At 39.1% G+C, this 22,880-nt stretch overlaps 1 protein-coding gene and 1 long non-coding RNA gene across 2 annotated transcripts; one reads left to right on the top strand and one right to left on the bottom strand.

The window, feature by feature from the left end:
• Nucleotides 1-5,608: 5,608 nt before the first annotated feature.
• Nucleotides 5,609-7,728, bottom strand: LOC134432120 (uncharacterized). The gene is made up of 3 exons (XR_010031229.1): nucleotides 7,449-7,728; nucleotides 5,970-6,054; nucleotides 5,609-5,883 (listed from the first exon to the last, which is right to left on the bottom strand). It is a non-coding gene; the product is annotated as an uncharacterized LOC134432120 (long non-coding RNA).
• Nucleotides 7,729-10,229: 2,501 nt separating this feature from the next.
• Nucleotides 10,230-20,029, top strand: LOC134432605 (fructose-1,6-bisphosphatase 1). The gene is made up of 7 exons (XM_063181486.1): nucleotides 10,230-10,430; nucleotides 12,858-13,020; nucleotides 14,675-14,767; nucleotides 15,778-15,921; nucleotides 17,137-17,274; nucleotides 18,507-18,626; nucleotides 19,605-20,029. The coding sequence occupies exons 1-7, from the start codon at nucleotides 10,261-10,263 to the stop codon at nucleotides 19,794-19,796; spliced, it is 1,020 nt and encodes a 339-aa protein (XP_063037556.1). The 5' UTR covers nucleotides 10,230-10,260; the 3' UTR covers nucleotides 19,797-20,029.
• Nucleotides 20,030-22,880: the final 2,851 nt, after the last annotated feature.

The following is a 22,880-nucleotide window of genomic DNA, read 5'->3' as shown; positions in this document are numbered from 1 at the left end:
AGTGGGAAGCAAGAACTCACTTGCTAAATGTTTGTCTAATTAATGCAAAATCAGGACACACAAATTTGCTGATGAGATGAGGATATAATCTCTACCAACAGGGTATACCTGCAGCAAAATTCATTTATATTAAGCAAAAATATCCATAACTCATGCCCACTCAGAAATTTTGTACTTATTCAGACAGGCCTTTGTGTATGGAACCGGCATTCTCTGGCACTAATGTTAAAGTATATTAAAGTATTAAAGTGAATTAAATACATGTTATTAGTTGGAAATTATGAGATTATTTGTGGGGGAAAAAAAAGAAAAAGAAAGCAGAACATCACAGGCCTTTTCCAGGTCCCAAACTGCTTGGTTTAGATTGTAGATAAGAAAAGCTAATATAGTGAAAGAAAAAAATGGAGTAAATGTGAGAACAGGGTTTATTTTACTTCAAATGTGTCTTTAAACATTCATAGATCTGAAAGTTGCCAAAAAAACAATCTGTGACTTTCTTCATTGCTACAGCTGCCTATGGCTCATTTGCAGCTTTTGTCTTTAAGAAGAATGCAGGAGGTCAAGAAGTCTATCTGCTGCTTAACTCTGTTTTCATTTTTAGCTCTAAGAGTGGTTCATCCAATTTATCCTCCAGTATGAAAGGATCAAATGACACTGTCTAAATGTCAGAACTGGTTAAAAGCCAAACAACCATGGTATGATGTAGGATACACAGAGGCTATTGGCTATGATTTGTTTTAAGATTTGGTGCACACAGCAGCCTTCAAGTTACTTGCAGAAATGTGACCCTATAAACTTCAGACAAACACTGATAAATCGGAGTTATTCATCAAAAGCTTGAGTAGCCCTAGGTTTGTAGTTGAAAAGCTTTCAGACTGTTAAATCTGACATGGGGGTACTGCTCTGTCTCACAGCAGTTCTAATTGTTCAGCTAGGTTTATGTGGCCAGACCATGCGACTCTGTGAGAGGTGGGAGCAGGTATCTCACAGCTGTCCTAAGATGGGGGACTCCCAGGAGTCAGTGCATTAACGGATCTGCCTGAGTGGAAACAGGACTGGGAACTCAAGGTCTTTTGCCTTTGAATGTTGAAACTCCTGGCTGAAACATCTCCATAAGGATTTTGGTACATCAATTAGAATTTGATCCCAGGGATACGTTTCATATGGAAGGCCATTTCTATGCGAAAAAAAATTGGGAAGAGTGGCAGGAACTTCTTAAATTACCATAAACAATCATTTCTGGTTTGAAAAAGTCAACCAGTAAGAATGTCTCAGTGGTTTCTCAGAAGGCATATTTTAAAATTCTAGTCATGCAATAATATTGAATTTGTTATACTTTAATATCATCCTGGTATTACTAGGGCAATAATATAGCATACCATGATACATTATGATTAAATATTAATGTTTTCAAGTTTAGGAACTGAAGATTGTATTACATAAAGCTGCTACATAAAAATCAGGGAAAATGAAGTTCCTATGCAGGATTGCAATAAAGTGTTTTAAAAGACAGTGTTAGCATTCAGCAACAGTTGGGCTACTCTGCCATGACATTTTCACAGCTATTGTGAATATCTTTCACAAGCTGCAGTGGTTTCTGTTCTAAAATAGTGCAATAATATTTTTCTTCTGTTTTTGTTTCCCTTGTTTGCCTGTCCTCCCCTTCTTATTTTTTCCCTCCTCAATATCTAATTTTTTATATGATTAAATCTCATACTAAATTTTTTAATTATTTAATTCTTTTGTTTCTGAAAGCACTTCTCCATTATATTTCAAATGGAAGTATTTCCCAAAATGCCATTAAAAAACATTTAATGCTCAAATACTTCATAAACAAGCAGCCTTTTTATCTCTCAAAACCTGTTCTGTCTGCTCTGTAAGATCCCAAGATCTTATTAATCTGTAGGTGTCAATCTTTACATAGCTCTTTAAGTCCTTTTCACCTATGAATACCTTTGCTTGCAGACATCCACATACATAAAAGTTAAATGGATATGGAAGGACATGCCACATCCTGTGTAAATCAGAACAGAGTATCCTTTTGGCTGGATATGAGACAATGGATATTAGACCTCACAGCTTTTGTCTGTAGAGCAGTGATCTCCCATTCCTGGACCCCACAGGATACACAAGACAAGACACTGTGGTGCAGAAAGAAAGCATATTTCTATCAATAAATAATTAAATAAATTAAATTAAATTAAGTAGACTTAATTTGAAAGACTTTGAAATGTTGTTTATGTCATAATTTTTTCATTTTTATTTTGTGTATATTTTATTACTGTGTCTAAAATTAGTATAGTATTAGATGTATATAATTTATAAATAAGCATACATATATTGGAGTGCACTCAAGAACTTTTCACTTACATGGGTGCACAATGACAAAAATGTTTAGAGACCTCTGCTCTAGGCCATCTAGATCACCTTAACCACTGTGCAGCTCTTACATCTGTAATGAATTAAATACATGTATAATGCCCTACCAAGGCCCGTATCTGTGTCATGAAGGAGAAATCCTATTAGTCATGATAAAAACAGGTATCTTCTTTCCCCTATGAAAATTAACTCTATCAATTTCCAGCTGTGCCTAAAGTTTGACAGTGCTTGCTCATCCTTTGCAATTAAGACACAGTGGAAGCTGAGGACAGGATGTTTTGACTCCTCTGTCTCATAAGGATTTCATGTCACAAAACTCACATGGGGCCTCCTTAATTGGTTTTGGTATTCAGCCTGCAAATGACCAAACCTGAAACCTGGGTTTGCAAACAGAAGGAAGCACTGAATGTACAGGGACAGTTTTCTGGTTTCTGTTTATTTAAGCTGGAAGTTAGGAATGTGTTACATGGCATTCTCACAAAATTTGAGCATTGAAATTTATTTTTTTTGACTCAATGTATATAATTCTTGTCAGTTATTTTTCATTTCCCTCCAAAACTATTTTTTTTTCCTCTCCCTAAGGTGATATATTCAGCACATATTAGCAAAATACCATTCACAGATCAACATTAGACTGCACCATGCAAAGATGAAAAGGTGAAAAACTGAAAGTAAATTTTTGAATGGCAGTGGAAGCATTGCAGCAGCTCATCTGTAAAGCGAGGGACATCTTTAAATTACTCTTTTTTTCTGTTTTCTTTTCTTCTCAGACTGTGGACTATGTAGGAGAGACACTGTTTTTTTCTTCTCTTTGTGTACACTGCCAATAATTGCTTCCATGAAATCACACCCTTCATCCTAAAGAACTACTGTACTAAAAATAAAAATCACAGCCATCACCACCAGCAGTGTGTAAGGATGCCAAAGGCAGAAAGCCTAGTCATGTACTGGTGAACCACTGGAAACTGTCTGCAAGCAACCAGACTGGGAGGACTGATGCAGAGATGGGTGTGTGAAGTATTCAGTGAGCACAAGAGAGACCTCGAGATAATGAATGCACATTTCCAGTAGGATTTAAATTATGATTTTGTATTAACAGTAGGGCTGAAATACAGTGGCAGTCTCTTGTCTTCTGGTATAGACGGAGAGAGCCGACCTTCCGGTTCCCCTCCGTTTACTTGGTCACTATCAGTGCTAAGAGCTTCACTTCCTCTATCCAGAAGAGAGACATGTGAAGCTGCTCGCAGCTGCTCACGCTCCTCTTCTGCCCCGGGAGAGCTGCCGGGCCTGGTTCCGCAGCGGCTCGGCCTAAATAGGCATTGCCATCTGATGGCAGAGCCTTGGAACTGCACAGTCTCTGCCTAGGGCAAGCCGGAAATAAACCGGGTGACTTGCTCCGAAATGAAGTGTCTATGACAGAGCACCTGATTTCTTCTTTTTTTCTGACACCATTTTATGATGAGTACCCTGAGAGGTTGTGGAGTCCTTCAGTGGGGATGTTCAGGACGTCTAGACACAATCCTGTGCCATGCGCTCTGTGATAACCCTGCTTGAGCAGGAAGGTTGCATCATATGACCCACTGCGATTCCTTCCAACCCGACCCGTTCTGTGATTCTGTGATTTCCTCTGAGTCACACTAAAAAAGTGCTTCTTCAGACATATCCTTGGCATCCTGGTTGCCTTTTCTTTGTGGTCATGCTGTTTTCATCAGATTCACAGAAAGAGATACCTCTGCTTAATAATGTAACAGGCTCCTAGGATGGCAGAGCCATATCTTGCAATGCATTCGTGCATTGCAAGTTATGGCTTCCTATTAGATTATTGGTCACAAATATAGCTGGGCTACAGCAACGGGGTGCACCTCCTAGAAGTGCTAGTCATATGTAAGGAAGGAGTAGGAAGGCAAAGTGTGCAGGCCAGGCTCATACCCTCTTCTATGTAGCACCTCTAGCTGCTATGTGCAGGATGTGAGCCCTAAGTGGATCTGCCCCTCAGCTCTCAAATCTACATTCTAAAATCAAATGGGAGCTAGTATACCTGGATGCTGGAATTTGAGCAAATGGAATTTTTTATTTTTTTTTTTTAATGATCAAAAGCCTGATTCTGACATTGCCATCTAGTTAATTGAGGTCTTTCTGTCTTAACACATACTCTGTTTTGGATATCAGCCTTGTGTCTTGTGATGAACTGGCATTGGGACCATGCAAGGCAAGGGCAGGAGTTGCAACCTTCCATGTGTGTGTGAGTCATGAAATTGAATCTTGAGTGGTCTTAAAAAATATGCTTTTCATTTAAACCTGTACATGTACTCATGAATGGGTGAGTTTGGTTTTACACTAGATCATTTGGTAAGAACAAAAGCATATACCCAAACCCACTACAAATGTCAAGACAAAGTTGCTCAACGTGCATCTCAAGCAAGAGTGATGACTGCCTTTTCTGTATTGCACTGTCACCTACAAGATTCAGTTGTGGACTAGATCACTCACATGCTAAAGGCTGTACACAGGATGCACAAAATGGCCATGTGTGTCTGATACTCTCATTGTCAAAGGAAATGTTTTTGCTACTACTGCCATCAGTAAGGAAAGACTATTTGCAGCAATGATGGTAAGTTTTAAGATAAGATAACACCTGACTTTAGAACTGGATATTATAGTTATCCTAATAACTAGTTAATGTAAGAGGATTTTGAGCTACTATTTCTTAATCCTATCACAATAAAATGGACTCTTAGGCAACCTAAAGTATTCTTGCTACCCACCTATCATCCCTGTTTTTAAAGTCATACCAACTTGCAGTAATGTCCTAGCTGTATGTGTTCAACTTTCTTTTCAGTTCTCTGGATCTGGCCTGGTATGTGCTTGGTATGTCCCTTCTCCACTTTCTTCTATACTGTTCACAGTTGTATCTCCAAAGAAATATCAAGTTTATAGAGCAAAAGAAAATACACGCAAATGCAATTCTTGTATATTTGAGTTAAATATATCATAATCCCTTTTCCCTTCATTCTTTCTCAAACAGAGTGATTTCCTAAAGTAACTAGTCAGCTTTCATGAAATCACAATTTTTCTCTGTAGCACAGGATAAAATTATTCCTTTGATTTTCCTTACCAGCCTACCTACATCACAACATGATTATAAGGATTAGCTAATTCTTATTCAGAATTCAGAAGCTGTGGCAAACTATGCAAACAATGGATAAAATTATTTTTTAAAATGCAATAGTTATCAGTAATTTTAAATAGGTTTATTGACTGTACTTCAGGCATGGAACAGAATACTTATGATAGAGATGAACAGGGAATGACCTTCTAAACCATCACTCATTCATTTTTTGCCCGTGTGTTTCATCACTTACACAAAAGGAGGGGGTTTTTTGTGGATATTATGTTGCATTTCTGCATCATTCTTCATAGTACATATATCACTACTAGAAGCATTCAGATCTGATCCTCTTCACACTGTCAATAAACCTGGAAAAGCCATCCAGTCTTCTGGACCTTTATGTAGGAAAACAGTTTTAGTTATGCTGATTAACACAGATTATCTAGAAATTCTGAATTGAATCATGTACAGTTAAAATTACCATAGCTAAAAAATGATGAGTTGGACCTCTGAACCTCTGTAACACTGTCCATGTAATGCTTCTAGAAGAACAGGATCTGAAAAATCTAGACAGATTATACTTGGAAATACTACAATATAAATATTTATTTAACACAGCAAATAAATCTGCAAGGACATTAATGGAAAATGTCTCCTAGCAATCTAACCTACGAGTAGGGTTTGAGAATGGAGTTTGACCATTTATATGAAGTGTTTTTCCTCCATCCACCTTGAATGGAAGTATTTTTGCAGGTTTACAGCTTAAATTTTAAACAAATATTTTTTTGTTTTTCTAGTTGATTGTTACATTGACAAACTGTGTCATGTAATCATGACATATCACTCAGTATTGACAGAAGTTATTTATTTCCACAAAGGGAACTGTTATAATTATATAATTGTAACTCCACTTTAATTACTTTCTTAGCTTAGTTTTGAAGTCTCATCTCTCAGCACTGAAATCTCTATCTGGTTTTAACTGTGGTTTTGGGTTTTTTCTGTTTTTTGGTTTTTTGTTGATTTTTTTTGTTGTTGTTTTTGTTTGTTTGTGTTTTGTTTTGTTGTTGTTGTTTTTTTGGGGGAGTTAAATTTATTTTTTCTTTACATAGAGTTGGTGTGATTACTTAAAATACTTTTAGTTCATACATTTTATAAGATGAGAAGTCATAGCAAATGCAATAACTTATATTTGATATCTTGTTTTAATTTTACTTGCCTGGTAGAATCTTGTTGTGAATAAGTAAAAAATAGAGAGATTTAAAACTTATGGTTCAATATCTGTATTTCAGAGGCATATAGACTTCATTTCCAGGACCTACTGCCTGCACATTAAGTGCTTTGTCACCCTCCAGAATACTGCAAAGGTACTCTCACATGAGCTGGTCTCACACTGAAATGCTGACAGTGTTCCCACAAGAGGGCACCAGGCACAGGAAAATCCCTTCACATTCATTAACATCAACCTTATAGTTAATCTCTACTTCTTAATCACTTATAGTACTATAATGCATAATATCAAATGAAGCCCCTTTTACATCTACTACACAGAGAAATTACCTTTTAGCCAATTTGTACTCCTAATTACCTATGTTTAAAAATCATTAAAATTGTTATATTTCACCTGTGTCCAGAGAGGTACTTTGCTATCACAGTTGTAAATCAATGTTCCAGTCTATTGACTATGTGTGGACCCTTTCTCACACAGGAAATTCACATAGGCAAAATTAAGCACTTTCTGAAACAAACAAGGCAAAAATTTGATTGTACATCTAGAAATCTTCATACGTGCCCTTTTCACCTTCACCTTTCACCATGTCTTGCAGCAGGCAGGATCTGCCTCATTTATGCCCTTGAAGCTGCTCCAACCCTAATCATCATGGCATCACACGGCAGAGAGCCCCTGCACTGGTGGAGTGGCATTGCCTTGCAAACCACTGCCATGTAAATTGCCTGATCTTACCTTCTGTCCACCCAACCAGCACAAAACTTCTGCAGCTGTGACACTCCTGCACAAAGAAAGTTCTTCTTCAGCAAAGGTGGAATCTAAAGCTGGTTTTCCCACATGGACACTCTTACTTCAGGGGAAAAAAATGTCCTTTGTGAAGGGGTTTCACTCCTGTTGTCTTTTTGTCTGGCATTTGAACGTACAAGAGGCAACCTTTATAATGGAGGATTTCTCATCTGTGTTTGTCCTATTTTCAAGATACTTATGCAATTGGGATTCTGTGTGCTGGGAGAAAAGTTTGTTTCAAAGTAGTTACATGGATTTGTAATCTAGAGTTCTAAAACTGCTGTGAACCACGTCTACTTGACGTCATCTGTGCGCAAACAAGTCCCTGTTTTCTTCTGTATAGAAGTGAGCTGTTTCAGCAATGTTTAATCAACCAGTACTAACTGACCTTCTCAAATCCACAGATTCATTTTCAATAAATGTTTAACTACTGTTTTCTAAAGCCAAAGGTTCACAACATGTAAAGCCTAATCTTAATCTTAATCTTTTAATCTTAATTTTATAGTTACCAAACAGCATGATTTCTGTAGGGCTACATGGCTTCTCTACCCTCAACCATTTGATATTAAATAATTAATGTCATGTCAGCTTTCTATACTAAGAGTGAAACTATACTATCCCACAAATGACCAATGTATGCATATATTCTAAGGCCAGGAGTGTGGAGGAGGATTAGTCTCAATCTTCTGTTGAGTTGCCTCAAATACAGAAGATTAAGGACATGCTAAATACACTGAAAATAGTTCTCCTTCTCCACAATAGAAAATGCACATTTGGATGGACTTGTATGAAACCTTTCAAATGATTGCAATTTCAGTTCACAATACTTCTTTCTACCTGTCTTCCATATTGGGAATGGAGGACTAAAACTCATCTCCCACTCATCTCACAAATCCCAAAAGTTCAGAGATAAAATCTCATCATCAACTCATGGACAGTATATCTTTCCTGTAAGATAAAAGATAGTTATCCTCAGGCATAGATACCAAAACCTTAGGTATATTTTGAACTGATCTTGACTATTTTATACTGAAGTACAGCTCTTTCTGCAGATTAGTTGTGCTTGTTAGAGCCTCCACATTTAAGGCAAATTGTCCCTAATCAGAGACTTGGTGGTTTGTTACTGTAAGTCATATATCCCCAGGTTGTTCTGCCTCCTTGCGGCTACCCTGTTTCAGTGCACTCATCCAAAATTTTATTGGGTCTTTGCTATTTGCTGTTCTCTACTACTGAGACTGCAATAGCTGCTCTAGATTATTGCTTACCCTTAAAGAATGAGGTAATTTCTATGTTTTGTAGATTTTCCCAAACTCACCTGCCTCTAAAAGAAAATCTTTATGATACTGGGCTGTTGACCACTTGCCAAAGACTAAAATGTCTTCTTCAGAAAAGCACTATTACTCATATCTAATATCTTCAGGAGTGTCTGTAATACTGGGCATGGGCAAATTAGGCCAAAGTTGTTTACACTTTTAGGAGAAGACATTTATGCATGCCTTCCAAGTATTTAACGTGTAGATACGCAATGTACTTTGCATGAAGATAGAATGTACATATATGCAAAGATGTGCATCTTGTAAAAGACTTTTGCCCTGTGTTTGACACTATTTAGAATTATTTCAATTTTTTGTTTCAACTTAGGATTTGAGACTGTGCTTATTCAACTCATGAATGTATTCTATTGAAAAATATTTTTTAATATTCATCTTCTTAGATAATATGAATATAAAATAATAGCTAGTACAAAAAAATCTGAGTAGTACACTTGTATTCAGGTTTGTGTTTTTCAAATTATCATGTAAAAGGGTGTATCTAGGGTCAGGTGTTAGACAAACCTGGTTTCCTTTACTACTGCTTGGATTTTTCTGATCAAACATAAGCAGCAAAACATATTGCTTGATTTTGCTGCAAAATCAGAAAGGCTAGAACCAAAAGAAATGAGATTCGGGAGGATCTCAATTCTCTTGCAGCAGTATTTGTGTGAGGTGCTTTAACTTCTAGCTTTTGAAGTGGGACTCAGCCTATGTCTTTCTATTGAACAGGTTTGGATAGTTTTTTATACAAGTCTCATTGGGTCCAGCGGCCAGGGGCTTTTTCCTTGCAGCTTTTTTATGGTGCTGGATAAGGCTGGGACAGGTGGGGTTAACATGACCTCTGTAAACTGAGTAAGTTAATACTTGATGGAATCGGTTACTGAATATGTGGTTTTCCTGTACTGAAGAGTCAGGATGAGAGCATTCCTGTGCAGCAGAAGATACTGACCTTGCTCTGTAGGCCGTGTGCAGTTCGCTATAATCTACAATCACACACACAGAGTGTTGCAATCAAGTGGTGAAACCAAGCTGACTTATGAATTTTGGGGCAAAATTTCAGGACCGTTAGCGTTGAAGTGCGACCACTAGAACAGAACTCCCAGCACCCGTCACGTTTCGACCGACTCCTTGCCGTGACTTCACATAACGAGTGCCCCGAGCATCCCCCTCGCTTCTCCCCGCACAATGTATGAGACAAGATCTGTTTTTAAAAAAAAAAAAAAAAAAAAAAAAAAAAAAGGTGCGGCGGCGGGGATTTCCCAGGGCGGGCGGATATTTCAGGATGTCGGTGGGAGGGAGGGGTGGGATCGCTTTGCTCACGGTCAGCCCCGGCGGTGGCGGGGCCGGCCTGTCCCGCCCCGGCCCGGCCCGGCCCGGCCCGCCCCGCGGAGGCAAGAGGCACAAGTGGCAGAGCCGGCGGCCGCGGCCGCACTCGCACCGCCGCCACCATGACGGACCGCTCCACCTTCGACACCAATGTCATCACCATGACCCGCTTCGTGATGGAGGAGGGCAGGCGGGCGAAGGGCACCGGGGAGTTCACGCAGCTCCTCAACTCGCTCTGCACGGCCATCAAAGCCATCTCCACCGCTGTCCGCAAAGCGGGCATTGCCAACCTGTGAGTCCCGGGATGCGCCCCCAGCCTTTCCGCACCCCCGCGGGTTCAGGGCATCCTGGTGCCTCCGGGGTGGTGGATATCGGGATGAGGATGGGAATGGGTATTTCTTTCACCAGAAAAGCCTGTCAGTAGGGTTGCGTCAACCCATCCTCTCGCACAGAGGTGGAGGTAACTCCTTTAGTATCTTGGTTTCTTGATTTTTTTCAAGTGACACAGGTCCTTTGACTTTTCAACAGTGTAAGATGCCCAATCTTTGTGAAATGTCTGCTGATATTAGAACTTAGTTAATACTTTCAGTAGGTGCAGATGCCTGAAGCCATAAGACCAAATATTCTGAAAGACAAAGCCTAGCAAAATAAGGCTGAATTATTGCTCATTGAATATTGCTTAATAACAAAGCATCATTTTATCCTTTGAGGTGTCAAATCAAATTCAGAGTGGTGTTTTTTTTCCGTAGTGCATCATAGCAACTAGACTTTCTTTATGAAATTTTGGATATCTAAGGCTTTTAGAAAGTGCACTGGTTAGGAACAGTAGTGTCTGTAATCAGCCAATGAGAAGGATGTTGTTCTGGAGATGCATCAGAAGGAATTTGGAACTCTTGAAATGCGAAATCCCTGAAACTACTTGTAGGTAGCTACTCCTCATAAGTATTTTACTTACTAAGTAAATTACTAAGTGTCTTCATATGCCCCATTATGTGCTGGTCAAGGCTTTAGACATCGACTACTTCATTACTTAATGGAAAATGTTGTAAAGAGAAAATGAACTTGCCTCTACAAGCTATTGAGAGGGAAATATATTAAGAAAAAAGGCAAAAATACTCCTTATGTATGTTTGAGCTATTTTTCTGTTTTGACTTCAGACTGCATGTAACTGCAGTAATTTTTAATTGTGATGTGCTAGTCCTTTTATATGCCTCTTTATATGTATCTATCAATAGAGACCAGGGTGTCCCAGCTCTAATCTGATTTGTAAGCTCTGGACCCTATTCCTTTAGTGTCTTACATGTGTGTCTGTTGGCAGCTGCCCACAGGTTTGGTATCTGTGCCCATAGACTTGCCTTGTGATCCCCTGCACGGTGTGTTCCACTCTCCATCAATGCTGGGGTAACAGGCTTTGCACTCATAAGCCTCCTTGAACAGTACATCTCCTGCTGTAGAACTGCATTTTATAAGCAGTGGTGAGATTTTGCTTTGATGTCAGGGAATGTGAGCAAGTAGGGATCACTGCAATCCATTTCTTTGGAGCATCCTCAGACTCAACTATGTGCTTAGTGCTGCTCAGCATGGGAGGTGCAGAACAGCTGTGGAAGACATACAGACCCTTCCCAGCTGCAGGTTCTACACCTGATACATCTCCTCCTCCCAGGATTCCCCAAAAGATGAGGTACAGAAGCTGTTCTGCTGCTGTGCCTCCACTCATAAGCACAATGTTCCAAGTACTTCTTTTCTAAAAGCACTTTCACAGTGGCAGAAAAATATTCTACCTGTAGCAGAGGTACAGAAAGACATAGAGTTATGCCAGGCCTTTTCTCATGCATAAAACTGAAGAAATGCATTGCTAAAGTAATGTGTTCAGTGTTATTACCTAAAACCTGAAATACCAGTGTTCAGTCTAATCAATGAACTGTAGCTGAAAGACCTAAGAGCCATCTGAATGTGTGCTGAGCTGGCTATTGTTTTCCCCTTCAAAGAGCTAAATTTCCCCTTTCTCTGTAATCACCTATCATAAGGTCTCCTGATATTTCCATATGCCAGATGGTTTGATTCTGATTAGCTTGCAACATTTTATTTGCATTTCTTATTTGTGTTTCTCAGTTCTTTTCCCAAGGAGACATTTACTTCAAATCAAAACTGAAAACATTAAATCATTAATAGGTTGATTTATCTTGAACAGACTTTTTCTGCTGCAATTTCCACGTCATATTGCTCATCAGGAGTATATTGCATACAGAGGATATAGCATAACTAGTGTGGTCAGATTCACATATATATATATTCATATTTTTAAAGTATATATATACATATGCTTTTAAAACATAAAATATTCAAATGAATTCCTAGCTTTTAGGGTATGCAGAGCCTAGAATTCAGGAATAATACATAGGTCTTAAGAGCTCATTAAAAAGCACAGTTGTAACTCAGCCTACAGGTCTGGCTGTGTTTAACTATAGTTAACAAACTGTTGAAATGCAATTCCTTGTTTTGTATTTCTTAGCAACTTCTAGATATGCAAACACAGCTAATGATAACATATCTCAGCAAGAATTCACTGGCCAGTAAATATAAAAGAGGTTTAGAGAGCTGCCGTGTCATTTGAAAATGCAGGATGTTTACAGGAGGTTTTACTGGTGTAACAAACAGAACCCTTTAGAAGATGCAGTGCTCCGTTCTCATGAAATGCTCTCTCTTGCAATTGCTCTAGCTATGGAATTGCTGGGTCTACCAACGTGACTGGAGATCAAGTAAAAAAGCTGGATATTCTTTCCAATGACCTGGTGATTAACATGCTCAAATCATCCTTCAGTACATGTGTTATCGTGTCCGAAGAAAACAAAGATGCTGTGATAGTGGAAACTGAAAAACAGGTTAGTAACTTTAAAAGTTCTCCCTGCTTGATTTCAGATCAGCCTGTACAGGTGTACTGCTCCACATCTAAAGAGGTAAAACTGAAATAAAAGTTTCAGAAAACAGGTACTTTCCTAAACTGGGAAATGAAGGTGGAGGTGATGGGTGGAGAGAGTGTTAGTCAACATTGGTTCTTTCTATCATTTCTGCTCTCCAGACTGATGTTTATTGGTTTTATTTATTTTCTAGGTGTTGTTCCTCCCCACCTTCTTTTTCTTCCACCTTTTTCTTATTGTGGGGAAAGCATTTCATTCATCCCCATCTGATCTCTGGAACTATGCTCTGAGTCAGTCAAACCCTTTTGAAGTGGGACACTGATGAGCTGTTCTCTGCAGGTCAAATCTCGAGGTCTTTAATTGATGAAAATTCTCCTTGAAGGCTGTGAAAGACTCAGCAGCAATGAAAAAAAGAACATTTTTTACATTTATTATTCTTTATATTCACAAGCCTGCCTTTGCTTGTTGTGGGATAGTTTCTATTTCCCAGCTAAAATTCTGATCATGTAAAAACCTGAGTAAAAATTTAGTCAAAACAATCAGCAAAAACATAGTTTACAAAATATAATGAGACTTGCTTTGTTTAAGCAGTTCTTTCTCTCCCTGTTAAGAAATCTTCAAAATTTATTTTCTAGGCATTGGATTTCCTTAGATCTGAACAAATATTCTCAAAGGTCACTGAGGGAGTCTAAGTATTAATGCTTTTCTAAACTAAATGTGAGCCAATACACTGTTTTTATCAATGCATACCAGGAATTCCTACTTGCAGAGTAGAGCATTGCTGAACTTAAATTTAAATTTCTGACATGCAGGATAAAATCCAAGAAAAACAAATGAACACTGTTGTTACATACTATTATTAAGACAACTATGAATAAAATGATGGGAGAACAACATATTTAAAAGGTACAGTTAGTTCAGCTTTTCCCTGTACTGTCAATTTCCTATATTAAGGAATCCTACTGGATTCCTTAATCCAGCAATAAGGTAGAGATTTCTTTTTGATCCCCCAAAACCCAGGGTAAGATCAGTCTGTCTAAAGTAGTACCTGGCCATTTCAGAGCACAGATTAAGAAAAATTTATAGTTTAGGCATGGCAGCCATTAAAGAGCTTTTTAGTACCTCTGTAGGTAGAGGTAAAATATGGTTTTTAGCTCTACATGAAAAAGGCTGATCTTCGTTTTGTTTTTTCTCCTTACTATTCAGAAAGACATGTTGTAACCAAAGAGAAAGTGCAGCCTAGCCTAGACAGTGGATATGAGAGGATTGACTTCAATTACAGAGATGAAACTAAACCAATAAAAGTATTCCCTTTTTTTTGTCACATTAAAAAGTATATGAGAAAACTTCACTTTTCCTGTGTTATCATCTGTGATGTACTTTAAAGATTTCTTAGCTTCTCCTCTGGTTTGGCACAAATCACAGTTGTAATTAAGGGCTGAAATCTGGGCCAAAGAATTGCTGACATTTGAATTTGGTTCCTTCATAATCGATAAAGGTGTTTTAGCTTATATTGCTGTGTAAGTCTCTGAGAAAATTTACCTACTGAAATGTTTTTGTTTGGAGAAAGTGGATAAATGCTGTCACTAATCTAGTTCTCTTTTTTTGTGTTTTTTAGGGTAAATACATAGTCTGCATAGACCCTCTAGATGGTTCGTCAAACATTGACTGTCTTGTTTCCATTGGGACCATCTTTGCAATTTATAGAAAGGTAAAATTCTTTCATGTAGGATAGGAAAAACTATTATTGTGCAGCTTTTGGTGAAATAAAATTACATGGGAAGACAATAAAATCTAACTAAACTTGTTTGCGAAAGAGACTCAGGGCCAGCATTAAGTTAGATCTGGTATTTCACAGACACATGAATTTGAATTTGAATTAGTCTCTTAGAAGAAGAAGAACCTATGTGTACATGGAAGCCTAGCTAATATTTAATTAGCCAGCTAATGAAATTACCCCTTGGAAAAGATCATGTCTTAAGTTTCATGAATATTTGTGTTGAGGCAAAATACCAGGTGGTTGTCATCTACTTGGGGAATGTGCTTTCAGGTTTTCTTGTTCTCTGTGCTAATAGTTCTGTTGGCCTGAGGACAGGCTTCAAAAACAAACCAGAGCTGAAACATGTCATATGCATTTGAAGTGTCTAATTCACTCTGAAAGGCAGAAACGCAGTCTGAAGGAGGTTGAAATACCAGACTTACAGGTCACAACATGGGGGAAAAAGCAAATCAGATAAAACACACCCAACTGTCCATTTTAGTCATCTTTTGTATGTTGTCATATATCCCAAAGTAGCTATTTTCAAATTCATTTTTTGTGTGAAGCAAAAGAAAATAAAAAAATCCCAAGTACTTTTGATCAACTTTGAACTCCATGAGTCACGTTTCATTTCTTTTCAACTGTGCCTCTGAGTTTTCCTCTGAGCTGTGTTCATCATCACTTACAAGGAGGTGCATAGCTCTTTATTATCTCCTTAATCCTTTCCTGCTTCCTGCATTCCTGCTAGGCTTAGTTAGAAGTGCACTTCTAGATCGATGTGTTTGTATCCTATGTATAATTTGTATTAGTGCATCCAGTAGGAATCTTAGTTGAGGATCATGGAAACATTTGTGCCACCACATGGCATGGATATAGAGCAGAAGACTGTCCCTATCCCAGAGTCCTGTCATGTACCAGCAGTAGAAATGAAGTAAAATTGACCATACTCTTTCTTGTTCTAGGTGTCTCCTGATGAACCTTCTGCGAAAGATGCTTTGCAGCCTGGACGCAATCTCGTGGCAGCTGGCTATGCACTCTATGGGAGTGCCACCATGCTGGTGCTGGCAACTTCTGCTGGAGGTGTCAACTGTTTCATGCTGGATCCGGTGAGAATATCTTCTCTTTCTTTGTTTCTGTGTTAGGGATTGACAGGTACTGTCTACAAGAACTGTCTGACCCCAGGAAAATCAACAAAAGGAGCAATTTTCAAGGTAGCGTGAATAAATGGAGTACAAATGTACTTGTACTTATAACCCACCAGCAATAAAGTCACGAGACTTGCATTCCACCTGCCTGATGCAGAGGTGCCATGTGTGACTGAACAACAGGAAGACAGCCGAGTCAGCAGAGCAAATACACAGCATGTGCAACCATGTGATATTTAAAATAAGCAGTTTTCTGCAGTACAAAATACTCTTTAAGTCTTAATTTTCTTTTCCTTAATGCTAGGACCTTAGTAAACCAGAGGAGCATAAATATTTAACCATCTTTCTGTATTTTGAGATCCCACCATGATATGTAAAAGAGTAAGTGATGTGAATGGGTGATGTGATCTTCTAGCATGCATTTGCCGTGAGTTTTAAAACAAAAGTCATGTTGATCACAGCAGAAAGTAGTTTGCTTTAGAGGCCTGTTTCTTTGTGATCAGTCAGGGTGCCACCTGCTAGTCTTAAATTTTTATGACCTGCACTGATCAAGCTGCGGGAAATATAACTTTGTACTCTCTGTTTAGTAGCAGCTTAAATATATGCATATGTTTTTGACTTTGTTCAAGTAACAGATCTGACTTTGAGTATGCATGAATGTTATTTCATTTGCTCTTAGCACTAACTTGGAAAATTACTTTAGAGAAAACTAAACAGACCAGCCCTTGGTCACATACTTCCTGTTGGCCCAAGCAAAAAAGAACTGGAGTATCTGCAGCAATTTGAAGATGTTTATGCATGGTTCAGCCAGCACTCTCAGTTTCCAAACTCCCAGGAGTTCTGAAACTACTTATATTGTTCTAAGTCTAACCGAATAATGGAGAGATAAAGAAATTTACAAGTAGCATTTTTTGGGTGTAGAAAATAGAGAATGCTTGGAATGGTAGTATGAGGAAGCTTGTATGATGACAGGGTTCATGCTCTCTCTGTTTATGTATAAACAAAATACCTTGCATGTAGACTGCAAAGACTACTTTTTTTGTAGGTACTGAATTATTTAAAAAATTGACAGTGGTAGTAAGTTTTTATTAAATTGTGCATGTTATTGGATTTTGCCTTGGTTTGCAAATAAGTGAGCAATTAATGTTAACAAATATTTTTCTTTCTTATTTATAGGCAATTGGAGAATTTATTTTGGTGGAAAGAGATGTGAAAATCAAAAAGAAGGGAAATATCTACAGTCTCAATGAAGGCTATGCTAAATATTTTGATCCTGCCATCACAGAGTATCTCAAAAAGAAGAAATTCCCTGAGGTAAAAGATCCTGTTTCAGAGAAACTCTCTGATGACAAACACCATTAATGATTTCCACCTCATCAATCACTCATTCTCTCATGAACTGTTCAGAGCTTGTTTTCCTTTCCTATCTATTTAAAATATAACTTGATGTACGATTGCTAATGCGAGCAACAGTTGATATAACCAGATATTTCAGCATTCTCCAATACTGCACTGCGCCTCTTTTGCATTTTTTTATTTTCTTCCTTTTTTCTTTGTTTGAATCTTTTTTCAAATCTTTTTTCCTGAATGAGGATCTGAGTAATGGTGCTGGAGGCAAAACTGGGCATTTGGTAATCAAGTAGAGAGAAAATCTTGTCTGGTGATGAAGAAATTTGATCAATACGTGTTGCATTGCTGCTTCCTCACTGCAACATCTGAGTGGCTGGAGAGCAGCATGGAGATGGCAGTGGGTCATTGTGCACTGGTAACACGAGCTGTGTCCTCGGAGAGCCTCTCTCTTGAAAATCTAGTGAAGTTTCGAGGCCTGCTTTGTGTTTGTGCTACTTCCTGGTGTCAGGAGGCCCAAAGCTCCAAGGAGTGCCCATGAAGGCACTCTTACTTACACATTTCATCACTGAAGTTATTACACTGGCAATGACATGTGAACACCTACTTTTGTCAGGTGTTGGTGTCCCATCTTGACTTCCTGATCTTGCTTTGAAAGAGGATTGATGTTTTCATCATTTATCTTTCCAGGCTTAAGCTGTTGTTTATGTAGATGTTAAGATGTAGTCCAGGGAGCAGAATAAGGAAGTAACATCAGAAGTCAACTATTAACTTATTCTTAACAAAAAATTGGAGAAGCTGGCAAAAATGGTTGGAAGAAGTATTAAAGATCACTTCTTTTGCTCTTTGATTATTTTTCTGCTAGAAAAGACAAGCCCCCAGTATAAATTACTAGCACTTGAGTTTTTGCTACTGGAAAAGTAGTGTTTTCCAAGTGTTAGAGCCAGTGGAGAGTTGGGATACATTTTCTGGTTTTGGTACTACTGCTTATCTATGCTGAAGTCTTCTGTCACTCCTTTTCCTTGGATTTTCCTAGTTAGGAAATGAAGAGGATACTGACACACTCTGCAAAACTACTTTGAGTATTATCAATGAAGCAGGACATGGAGATGAAAGATGCTAGGACTGCTAAAGGGGCATGTGGGGGAGGTTGACCTGGTGTGCTGTCCAGTTACTTTTATTGGAATGTTTTTCTGTAGGATGGCAGTTCACCATATGGTGGGAGGTACGTAGGATCTATGGTGGCAGATGTGCATCGCACACTAGTGTATGGAGGAATCTTTCTGTATCCTGCTAACTCCAAAAGTCCCAAAGGAAAGGTAAGCCTGAATAAGCCCAGTTATAGAAAATATTTCATTACCTAGGCATTTCACTATCAAGATCAATATTTTGATTACAGAGCCTGTGGTCTGTAACTTGGTAGCTTGTATTTCTTGTGTGTGGGGATATGGCCATCCCTTGCACGCTGTCACAAGGGACAGCAGCCTGTTGTCAGACACCTATTCTAGGGCTGCTACTCACCCGTTTCAACTGCAGTCACTTCTCTTTCTTTGCCTGCAAATATATCCACTGGAACATACCAGGGGTGGGCTGCTCAAACAGGCTCCCCTGCACCATATCAGCTAAAACTGGTGGTTCTGGTCCCAGCTGAGTAGAACATTACAAAGCAAAGAATCCACATTGCCCTGAGATTTCTAGCACAAGGTAGTTTGTAAGAAGCCTAAATGTAGTTGACCCACTGGGAGAAGAGAAAACCGTCTGCATCTTGTGTGTGGACGTCATCTGGAGGAACTGTGCCTGGCTGCATCTGCCAGGACAATGGTCAGTCAGGGAAGATCACGCACTTACAGGCTGACAAGGGGACTGTTTATTCAGCAAAGACCTTTGATCTGTTTTGTAATTCTCCGTAAAATATTGCCTCAGGTTGCAGATAAGATACAGTTATTCATTAGAGAAACCTAGTGGCAAGCTCAGAGCTCATGTTTTTATTTTCACACAGTTCTATGTGGGTCTGCCTCATTAACAATTGTGTCTTAACATACAAGCTTTATCTCTCTATAGATAGCACAATGCCAACATGGGCTATGGAGAAAGCGCTCAGATTGGGGAAAATCCAGCCTTCACTGTGTTTTTGAAAGGAAAATCCACACAATTTCATTGTTGCATCAATGTTTATATGCAATAAAGAGTACTTGGAATATTGATTGGTTTAAGATTGTATGCCAAATATATTTGCATGTCATGTTTTTTGGCATTGCCTGGCCTGACTTCTGCAATTTTGACTTTTTGTCTTCTAGCTGAGACTGCTCTACGAATGCAATCCTATGGCTTTTGTTATTGAGAAGGCTGGGGGCATAGCTACAACTGGTCATCAAGCTGTACTAGATATAGTGCCTGAGGATATCCACCAAAGAGTGCCTGTTGTCTTGGGGTCTCCTGATGATGTGAAGGAGTACCTTGAGATAGTCAAGAAACATTCAGCTAAGTAAACAAAGCTTGCTGAATTCACTGTGCACAGGGGATAAAATGTCTTACAGCTGAACCAAAAAATATGCTGCAGCACTGTGAGATTGAGCTGTCTGACTTCTGTAGCAAAAGAGCAAATGAGCCGTATTTTCATAAGATTTTTTTAAAGTGAAATCTTGTGCAACTGCATTGTGCAATGAAAGGCATTAAAAGATTGCATAAAAGGAAGCATTAAAATTAAAGCAATGGAAAAATATGTTTTCTTTTTCATTTATCATTTGTGATTACAGAAGAGCCACATGTACTGCAAGGAAATACTGTGGTGCATTCAATATCTAGGGGAAAGAATCTCTCTCAGACAAGTTACAGACTATCAGAATACAGCTAACTCTGTCCTCTTTTAAAAGTCCTGGGAAGAAGACTCAGCAGCCTCTTACAGTGAGTGACTTTTCCTGACCAGTGTCTACACTGCAGCAGTTGTTCACTGAACTTAAGTCTGGGGTTACTCTGATGGAGAATTAGTGTCTGTGAAACATGGGCAGTAGCATATGTTAATTCTGACACATGATGTTAGACTCTATCAGATCCAGTTACACAAGGATGGAAAATGACATGTTAGTGTGGAGGGGTTGTAATGGGATAAAGAGTATGTGTAGACAGCTCGTACATACAGATTCTTCTGTGATGACTATCTGACTATCTTTGCCAAAAGTAACCTCCTTACTTGATGAAAACATGAACTTTTGTATTGCTAGCAACCTCCACCAGATGTTCTTTGTGTTATTTTGGGAGGTGCAAAGATCCCCCCAAAGCATACTGACATTTAATATGCTCACTCAGGGCATGCTGCTGGTGAGAGCATGCTAGTGCTTGGGAGCTGGATGGGCTGTCCAGCACTGTGTGGATGCAGTTTTTGAGTCTATTAAAATCAGCAAATCTTTGGTATTTCTCACTGCCCACTTGCCTTCCCCAAACTCAAAGTAAGGATCATGTGGGTGTTTCTGTGGGTGAACTGCCACCGTACGTTCACTCAGTTCATGGTCTGGGAGGTCCTGTCTAGGGGTGCCATGAGCTTCAAACCTGCCTGTATCAGTGCAGATGGCCTGACTGAGCGTGGTTCTTCTTGTGAAACAAGAGAGAGGTATGGGGAAGCTGAAATCCAGGGTGCAAGGGCATACTCTGTGAGGGCTCAGACAGACAAAAACCTGAGGACCCTCGTTCTGACACGTCATGCTGGGGCATTTGGAGTCATACGGGCAAACCTTAGACAGTTGTACATATGCATCTGTTCTCCAAATTGATGGGACAGGATGTTTCTGTCAAGGACTGAATGGCCTAGTTTCTACTGAAAATGTCAATTCTAATGAGGCTTTGCTAGTGGAGACAACTTTCAGGGACCTGAGCCCTTAAAAGGCTGTGAGAGTGCCGGCAGCAGTCAGTTTGGACTACAGTGCCTCGGTGGTCATGACTCAGCAGACAGAATCCACAGCAGTGATTTTTGCCTGCTTACCAGATTTCCTTGTCTGTATTCCGCCCTCAATCTTTACAGGAATCCTGGACTGCATATATCTATTTTTAATACACCCTTCTGACAGCATGTAAAGGTTATAGGAGGAAAGTCAATACTGTCCGTGCTTGCTGGGTCAGTACTCAGTGGTTTGGTTTTGCCTGTGGGCTGACATTTCATACTTAGCAATTTATCTATTGTGAGATGGGTTTATCTTCTAATCAGTAATATGTAAGCCCATATTTGAAAAACATCTCTGTCTAGCCACCAGTGGGAAAACTACTTAGCAATCTCCTTCCATATCCCCCTTTCCAGAGTTCTCCCTCCTGTCAGTGCAGAGCTGGAAGGTGGATTTGTCACAGGGTCTGCTGTCAGCCCCCACAGCACTTTTACCCACTGCCCTCCTCAGTGGCTGCATTGTGCCCTTTGGTGAAAGGTCGCTGGCTCCAGTTTCAGCTGGCGCCATCCAAGCAACTAACATTTCATATCAATTAGAAAAGGTGTCACCTTTAAGGCTCAAGACTGGCCCATGCACCAGTGCAAGTGGGAATAATCCCCAAGAGCTCTTTATATTAAAGGGCAAGTCTCCCAGATCTGTCAAATCAAGCTGTTTATTTTTTTGGCCTTCCTATATTATTCCAACCCTTGTACTGAGAAGTTCTCAGGCTTATAGAAAATCATCACACTTTTTTTCCACAATCTGATTTCTCCCCACCTCCATAAAATGGTAATTATTTATATAGCCTAATAATTCCATATAATCATTTGGGTTGCTATGTTTCAGTGGGATCACAGTATTAACGAAACAATAAAAGGTGAAGCTTTCATACAATCCAATCTTGTGCCTTTATCCAGTATTTTTTCTCTTTTTGCTGTGCTGTTGAGTGCAATGTTTATGGAAAGTTTGGTTGAAGAGTTTGTGTTTACATAATAGTGTAAGTTAATTTCTTATTTAAGGACCATTATTTTACCAAAAAAAGGCGGGGGGGGGGGCAAATAGTGGACTTATCAGCTCTGAAAACACTCTTTGAACCGCTAACTCCAAAACAAACTTTCTGTTAGAAGATGATCTGAACTTTGTCTTTTTGACCAGTGTAAAAGATTACTTGGAATCAACAGAATGTCTGCATGTGATGTTTTGACAGAAGTTAGAAGTCATAGGCCAACCCCTACCCCATTTCTTATTTACTATTTTGATTTGGTATGCTCCTGGTATTCCAGAAACACAGCAGAGAGATTTGGCACTAAAAGCATTTTCGTATGGGTCAGGCTGACAGGTGCCATGATGATGAAATAATGTGCAGAATGTAACGGTTGTACTTTAGGCCAGCAGGTATTTTTGCATGTATAACGTGAAACCTTCTTTTGTTGATCCTACCATGTGCTATCCCAAAGCTCCACATATTTTATTTTTGGTTTTCTACACAGTCTGTTCAAAAGAAGAAAGCTTCCTAACCCAGCAGAACATGCTGTGTAACTTTTGTCTCGTGATGTGACCAGTACATTTAACTATATGTTGTAGTAGAAAAGAGAAATCTTCAAGATTTCTTTCTTCTTCAACCATTGCTATAGAGGATGCAGTATAAAACCTGCCTGTTGC

Source organism: Melospiza melodia, chromosome Z (assembly GCF_035770615.1).
Source record: "Melospiza melodia melodia isolate bMelMel2 chromosome Z, bMelMel2.pri, whole genome shotgun sequence".
Taxonomy (NCBI): domain Eukaryota; kingdom Metazoa; phylum Chordata; class Aves; order Passeriformes; family Passerellidae; genus Melospiza; species Melospiza melodia.
Note: the sequence above shows the minus strand (reverse complement) of the source record. Positions and strands in the feature narration are given on the sequence as shown.